This window comes from Trichechus manatus, unplaced genomic scaffold, assembly GCF_000243295.1.
Source record: "Trichechus manatus latirostris isolate Lorelei unplaced genomic scaffold, TriManLat1.0 scaffold00210, whole genome shotgun sequence".
NCBI lineage: Eukaryota > Metazoa > Chordata > Mammalia > Sirenia > Trichechidae > Trichechus > Trichechus manatus.
The window spans coordinates 2,448,528-2,457,212 of record NW_004444146.1 but is presented as its reverse complement, the minus strand read 5'-3'; the positions used below and the strand labels follow the sequence as shown (position 1 = coordinate 2,457,212).

Below are 8,685 nucleotides of genomic sequence, written 5' to 3'. Positions count from 1 at the left end.
AACTATTTGTTCTGTAAACCTTCACCTGAAGTACAATAAAAAAAAAGAAAAAAAAAAAGCTCAGCAGGCAAAGTGTAAGAAACAAAGTGTGACAATTGGCAACTAAATCTTTCAGTCTACTCACAGGGAACTGAAACCTAACCTTGTCCTTTTTCATCATACCTTGGCCCTGCTCCACGGCCACTCTGGCCCCAACCCAGCAGCCAAGCCAGCAGCACGTGCCCAGAGATGACTAAGGAGCCCAAGCAGACACATGTGCTCATGCCCAGGGTATTGTCAGGCCTGCTGCCAGAAAGGCTTTCAGAGGGGCTTAGAGCTTATACGACTACTTGACCCCACTTACTTCACTTGGGAACAGAGGGTGAGAGAAAGCAATCAAAGTCAGCACTTAGGCATAAATGCCCATAATTAACTTGAAGGTGTGCAGCAGAGTAAATGTGCAGCTATTCAGCCATAGGAAAAAAAACATCTGTTCCTATATTTTAGTAATTATGTTGAATATACAGTTTCAAAAAAGTGGTTAATTTATGAAAACGTTGTCAGATGAAGCTTTGGAAAGAAGACTTTCAGTATACGAATCTGTCCCCTTTTTTGACACCAAACTGAACATCAGAAATTAAAATCTAATATCAGATATTATAAAAGTATATGAGAAATCCCATGCTAGAGTAGTTCTAAGTTATTGTGATTATTGTACTGCAAACAATTCAAAATCTACTCCTAAGTACTATGGTATTATGGCTACTATCAGATATTTGGTATAATCCAACCCACTAAAATAGGTTTTTTTCCCCACAAAGAGCAAATAACCAACTTAACAACTCCAAAGCTTTTCCATGAAACTTTCTATTGATCATCAAGATTATCTCCATATATAAATCACATAAGTTAGTTAAGAGGAATACATCATTCATAGACATAAAAAACGCAACAAAATGGATGTGGGTAATTAATTTTCACACAGAAATTCTTATTTCTAAGGAATAAGCATAATAAGTTGTTTAACTGTGTTTAACTTTCGGTTCCATATTTCCAGGGAATGGCATACTAAACATCAAAGAATGAAAGAGCTATATTATTTTAGGCTGTTATTCATCTGCTATAAGAATTTAGATTTTGTCCTATTATAGTTATCATTTAAGGCAAATATGGCAATAAAAGAGAAAAATGACAGAAATGTCACAAATGAAACTTCATGAAATCTCCATTGAAAAAGAATTTAGGTCTTTAAATAAATGTCAAATGAAAAAGAAATTAAATCATCATCTAGTCATTTTGATTTTTTTCCTAGATAGTCTTTAAAGCATGGAATTAACTTCAGAATACCTATACAGCTGACAGTGTTCTTGGCTTCTGAAATCCCCCAGGAGAAACTGCTTTAGTAGACAAGTATTGCAGCTGTTAAAAGAATCTTACAGATAGGATTAAAAAAAAAAACAAAACCCACAAAAACACCCATAAGCCTGAGTTGTAATTTTCAGAAAGAAAGCGTTTTAAAATGTTGTACTCCTGAATTATTACACTTTCTTCCTTTTAGAAATGCATATGAATTTTCAAATTCTTAATGTAAAAGAATGCATATGCATTAAACATCATGCCCAGCACATGGTAAATATTAATGGAACTGAATTAATTCACCAATACTCCTAGCGGACTGACATCTCAGGGACTCACCCAGCCTACATGGGGTAGAAGGGCATCCGTTTATTCTACCTCACTCCAGGGTTCATTTCTGAACCCCAAGCCCATTGGATCTATGTTTCTAATGCTAGCATTATAAACAATACATAGGATACTATATGGAACAATAGCTACTGTTATTTTTATTTACAGGATACTATATGGAACAATAGCTATTGTTATTGTTATTTACCAGAATAAGTAAGCTTTACTGCAAATCCACTATAATCTATTTCAAGTGCAAGAATTCTGTAAAACTTAAACACTGGTTGTACACTACTAGTACAGCAGATTGAAATAATCAGAGCTCACTCATATACAAGTCATGAAACATTTCATGGTAAAATTATGACCCAACGAGAATTAAATAAAACATTGAAATTATTTTTAAAAGACTTCTTTTAATAAGATTCTGTAATTAAGGTGTAATATGAACTAGGTTGCTTTCAAAATACCATAGGAGAGCTAAAGCTATTGTTATGATTAAAAAGAAGTATACTTTTCATGTGCATGATTTAAAAAACACTCTTGCATCTCATTTAATTCTCTGATCCTTTTAAAGCAGGAAACGAATCCAAATGATGGGTATGTAGGGCCTAGACAGCTCTCGTGCTCTCTACAGTATCACCAATTTATTCTTTCCTAGCTATCAGAACTGTTGGATGGGGAAGTCGGCATGGAGTGTCAAACAATCCCACCCTTTATGATTTAAGGTGCAAGACAGACTACACATCCACATTTTACTGGCATCATTATTCCAGAGACTGTTTTCCCTCTTTATCACTGAGATATCCCAAGATTTTTGCTTCCCACTTCTCAATTTGTAATTTGGCTTCTGGGAATTATAATCCATTTATTTGCAGGAATACATTCCTTTTTACTACATCTCATCTCCACAAAGTAACTGCCCAGAGAGGCAGAGAAACTAGGTTCTGAATTAAGAATGCTGACGTTTAAATGCACTCACTCATTCAACAAATTGCAAAATTATTTTACTGCATTACACTCCACAATAAACTTCCTAACATTATCAAGTACCTTCTTCTTTACTGCCTTGTCCTGGTGGTCTTGAGATTAGGCTACAATCATACTAAAATTAAATGTAAAGCTCTTCCTTCATGAAGTGTATCTACCACCACCAACCTTACACATGTACACATACATACCAATGCATACACCAAACACACATACAAACACTTCTATGCTTAAACTTCATGAAGTCTACTTTCTATTTATGTAACTCAACATGTATAACTCATGGCTTCTGATTATCCTACTTGTGGAATAAACTTAAATTTTCTCCTGAAAAAAGAAAGCAAGGAACAAACTGAGTATAGAGCTGAAGTCATATTCTACTCAAATTTCACATAACCAACTCAAATGCATGTACTAGTATTATAAATATTTAAAAATATAGCTGATATGTGAGGATTTTAACTTTTAGGCAACATCGTTTCATCTTTTCAATCATTCTAACATCTCCAGTTCAGCCACAGATAATACTTTAATTCCTGAATTGTAACTAAAAAATTCTTCACTTCAGAGAGCTTCAAGTAATACCAAGAAATTTTAATAACAGAACAACGTGGCTGAAGACTGGAATTGCTCTTTTTAAGCACAGGCTTTCAGGTCACTGCAAGCCTAGGAGTAGTCACAAGTAACACACTCCCAGCACACAGGTGAACACGTACTTCACAAAGGTCATACTTCATGAACACAAATTAATATCAAAAATTTTTGTTCCCATGAAGATTTTTTTTGGCTACAGCAACATAATCATAGAGATATGAATGTCTAAAAAAAAAGAAGACAACCTATATGTATTCCTAAATACAGCAAACATAGTGCTAAAAAATATGATCACAATAAAGCAAAATTCTATATGCTAAACATGTTTTCTTACTGGGAAAAGAAACTCCTTTAATATTAAAAAAAAAAAAAAGAAAATGTGTCAGAAAATTCAAATTATAAAGAAAACTAGTATCATTAAAAGTACTGGTTTGCACAAAACCACAAAACTCTAACAACTTATATGGAAAAATAGTGCTCTAAATAAATGCTATTTTAAAAGTTCATTTTCATAATTATTAGTCTACCTTTTATTGTGCATACTGTATAGGCACTTTCATATAGTTACTCCACCCCAGACACCATCAGAAGGAATGATTATCCTGTCTTTGCCAAAGAGGAAACATGCTCAAAAGAGGTAAAAAAAACCTTGCCTAAGGTACCCCACTTTATTATCAGTAGAACTAATATCTGAACCCATGACTGCACTGTCACTCCAAAGATCATGATCTTCCCACACCACTCTGATTCCCAAAGTAGTTTTTTTAATATGCCTCAACTTTTCAAATTTTACTTAAAAGATCATTTCTTTATGTACTTCTCCATCCCAGGTCAACAACTATGTATTAGATACTAGTATTACAAGTACTAGGAGTCCAAGGAAACAAAAGACGACATGGCATCTTTCCCAGAAGTGCCAATCTAGTTTGCTAGATTTGTTCATGTACGTATGGTATTAGTTGCATGCTGCCCAACTACTTAGTTGGGATGACATTCAAGAGTATTCATTTAGCCCTTAGGCAATTCAGGGGCCACCATCTTAGCCCTCAACCTCACCAAACTTCCCCTGCCCGGGTTCTATAATTAATACAAATGACAAATCTTTTCCCTCTGTCCTTTTGAAAAGGTCACCAGGTACTTTTTAAAACATTTTTAAAGTCAGTATCATAAACAGAGCAAGAGAGTAAAAGAAATAACACCTTTCTTAAATGAAACATCATAATTAGAACATGCCTTTTTGTGAAACAAAGCACAACATACATCTACTTCTCTAAAGTGACTCTAGATTTTCTTACTTCCAATATTCGTATGTCAAATCCTCCAGAAAAACTGTTTGCCAAGTTTTTCAGTCTCTTGGTTAAAGTAAATAAATTCTGAACTTAAAATTCGCAAACCAAGAATGTCATCTATCTTCTATCAATTTTTCTTTCAACTGTTGAGGAATATTCTTAACCTACAAACAGAGACTAAAAGGTAGCTGTGTTTCTAAATAATGTGATAAACATGCTGTCTAATCTACCTAGGTTAGAAGAGAAAACAAAGGATGTTAATGAAACCATGTTATGTGAAACTTGAACGAATCAGGATCTGTGATAACTGGGAAGGGGTTTGAGTAAAGCTTAAATACGTAAATATTTCTCTGTATTCCCATTCTTTTGAACATAAATTTCCCCCTGAAAAATTCAAGTCCCACATATGAAGCCTTTAAACTTCTATTCCTCCACTGTCTACATTTTTCCATCACATAATTACATACCTGACTCAGTTCCTTACCTCTGCAAATCACTTAAGTGCCCAATTACATAAACACAGTAATCCCAAGTTTTTTATTCTCTGAAAATATCTGAAGGAAAATGAAAACCTCATATACACTTTTCCAGACCTTCACCAAAACAACTCAATTAGAATTTAACATAAAACTCTGATAGCTTCAAATATTATTTTTTACTCTTACATCTTTGAAAGATCCACATTTTGACTTATAAAAAGAAAAACTAGTTTCAACAATTAAATTAACTAGTTTGTAGAAAAAAATCAATTATTTTCTACAATTAATGCAGTTATTCACAGTAACTATTACAATCGCAGGCTTGTTGTCATGGAGTTCTAGCACGTTTCCTAAACTTCAAAAATTTGGAACATATACACTTGGAAATTTGTCCCAAAGAATACCTTTAGTATTATTTGTCTTAATTTATAATGAAAATTAAATTCGACAACAATATACTATTAAACTATACCACCAAAAAATAAAAAAGCACAGTCTAATCAAAATAAGCATGGTTACAATTATTTGAACCAAATTATATATATATAATTTCCAGGCAAATCCCAACTAAAAAAGTTCTCAGAGATAATTTTATAAAATCAGACATAATTACAATAACAGCATCTTAATTAAACTTTTCAAATAACTTTTTATTGTTAAAATGGTTTTTCAATATATTTAATATAAGCATTTCATTCCATCTCCTACATTCAGATACTAAATAACCTCAAAATTAAAATCTTAAAACCAATATAATCCAGTCACTGAAGTGATTTAAAGCCACAAAATTTTAAAGGTCATGTTTTCAAACACACGTTGCAAATAATTTGTACATATAAACAAAAATGCCATCTTAACACTCACTTAAAACACTTACTTTCACACTCACTCAGAACAATTTTCATGAGAAATGTTCTAAAGGCATAGTAAATTTCCTTGTGAAAAAATAAACAATTTATATTAGAAGAGTCACTCACCACTTCTTCCAATGCAGCACTTCGCCCAAAAGAACATGTGAGGTGTGTGAGGCAGTTAACAAAGGAGGAGAAAAGTTCATTTGGAATGGCAGTTAAAACATTTCGAGGGAACACAGTTATCAGGTTGCTGATAATGCTGGAAATTCCCACAGCTTCAGAATCTTCTATTTCAATTCTACAAATCAAGTAATGAGTAATATTAAGTGGTAGCAGAAGAAAAGTTACAATAACTTGTTTTCAAACATGCAAATATTATCACCTATTCATTTTCAAAGGTATGCCTCTGTGTATTAACTGCAGATTACTAACACAATTATACTTCAAAATATAAAAAGGGGGAACATCAACTAGTTCCTTTTTTCCCTCCATTGCTAAACACCAAGAAAAAAACAAAAGTTCCTTTTTCAGTTATAAAGGGCAAGAATACCTACCCATTGATGGTATTCAGCAATCCCTCAATGAAGTGAGCTAGGTAATCAACTTGTGATCCTTCATCAGGGAAGATGGGTCCATGAAGAGAAGCTAACTGGGCAAGGCACTGTAGAGAATCTTGTGCCATATCTGAATCTTCTCTGATTTTTCGATGTACCTGTTAGAAAGAATTACTAATCCATAAAAATAAATTCTTCTTTTGTAAGGGTCACGTGTCTATCATGACGAATGAGGTAAGAGAAAAATTTACTGTAGCTGTTTATTTCTAGAAAACAGATCTAATTCCTGAATTAAACTAAATTTGAAAATTGGCCCTCAGTCCACTTTACATCATAGGCCATAATTTTAAACATATCGATTAATTTTTAACTGAGGGCTACCTATATTTTGAAAATTGAACTGTCTCCAGCATGTTATGACAAAGAGAGAAACAGATGCCAGCCAGTCAGACATACTGCTACTTCTAAAAATAGTAACGACGACAGCCATCTGTATTATGCTAACTATGCCTAGCTACAGTTTCTTGCTAAAGTTAGCAAACAAGCTCAATCAAGAGTATATAGATCCTGCCTTGGTGGAAGTAAACAGTTGCAGACTTAGAAAATCAATGTACTGCTCAGTCCCTAGACATTCATGCATTCAATATATAAGCACACTCTTTCATTAACTCTGAGACTGCCGACAATTTCTTTGTTGAAATCTCATTTTATCCTACATTACTGCTATTTTACTAATGAATGCTAAAACTGTTTTAATTAAAACTTTATTTAAATTATACTAAAATTCGTTTTAAAGCTTATCTGAATTTTATTTCAATGAGGCAATACTGGTATAAAACACCTGGTGCAGAATATTCTGTATCAAGGAAATGCTCCCAAATATTGTTACCTAATTTTACATTATTAATATTCTCAGATTTTGAAGATGTTTCCTTTCTGAGATCTGACATAACTAAAATAGTGAAGAAAATACATTTAGTGAAGAAATTATATGGTAATTGTTAACCTACCACAAATTTTACTTTGTGACCATCTTCTAATTGCCACAAGTTCTGTGAATGCTACAGTCCGTCTCACTCCTCCCTACACAAACTTCTCTACTTTATGAAATGTCACATAGTTCTGCACTTTATTCTCTATTTGTTTCAGGTCATGTTCACTGTAACTCTGTGAATCATTTACAAAGTACCTGAGGTTAGAATACTTCTCTTAAGTATCCACTGGTGCAGTGGTAGGGACATAGTGAACAGACATCCAATAAATCATTGTTCACTGATTCCATTAATTTTTAATCCCTCAATTTCTTAAGATTCCTACATGTGAAAGAGAGAGCCCAAGCAGAGTTTATACGGTCAGCAAACCTGAGAACTAAGATAAGAACACCAATATTTATGTGATGAGGAAAGAAAGAGACCATATACAAGATCGGAAAGAATCTGTCAAAAAGGTAGGAGGAAAACCTAATGAGAGTGGCTTTTTCAGAAGCTTATGGAGGAAAGAAAAATCAAGAAGTTGCAAACTTTTAAGGGGTGGAATGCAACATAAAGTATTCCTATATTCAGATATGATCAATTTATTTAAAGTCTTAATCTCATGCAAAAGAGTCCTGGTGGCACAACAGTTAAGTGCTCGGCTGCTAACCAGAAGGTTGGCAGTTCAAGCCCACAAGCACACTCCGTGGGAGAAAACACCTGGCAATGTGCTCCTGTGAAGATTACAGCCTACGAAATCCTATGAAGCAGTTCTATCCTGTCACATGGGGTCACTATGACTCAGAATCCACGTGATGGATCCATGCAAGAGTGTATTTATGTATACTTAGTCAAATCTAGGGAAATGGTGATGACCAGTGCAAAACTGCTTTAAATTAGGTAATGAATTCACACAGTTGACACTAAATTTAACAAACAATTAATTAAATACAAAGATAGCCCTTGCCATTTTTGTAACAAATAATGTAAAATTAAAATTGTTTATAAACTGCTTAAATCAAAGTAACTAGCTACAAACATTACATAACGGTTAAAATAACAATGTAAAAAAGGGTTAAGTTTTAAATTCAAAAGCTATTTGCATGTAGTAGTTCACAGCTGACAGGAGCAGCTGTCTGGCTTGTCTAGACAGCTGTTCAGATTTGGTGTAGCTGTTTCCAGTACTGCCAGCAAGTTTTTCACCTTTTCAAAAACTGCTGGAGCAGGATCTACTTTCAGTCAAGAGAATAATACAAAGAATTGAACTTGGATAGATATCAAAACAATTC

At 33.6% G+C, this 8,685-nt stretch overlaps 1 protein-coding gene across 8 annotated transcripts in view; it reads right to left on the bottom strand.

Annotated features, from left to right (window-relative positions):
- XPO4 (exportin 4) overlaps window positions 1-8,685 on the bottom strand; it is a 160,510-nt gene that overhangs the window by 51,226 nt on the left and 100,599 nt on the right. For all 8 annotated transcript variants that reach the window (XM_023742451.1, XM_023742452.1, XM_023742449.1 and 5 more), the window contains exons 8-9: window positions 6,426-6,583; window positions 5,995-6,169 (exon numbers count right to left, since the gene is read on the bottom strand). In XM_023742451.1, coding sequence (XP_023598219.1) covers window positions 5,995-6,169; window positions 6,426-6,583 — 333 coding nt within the window. The remainder of the gene's footprint in view (window positions 1-5,994; window positions 6,170-6,425; window positions 6,584-8,685) is intronic.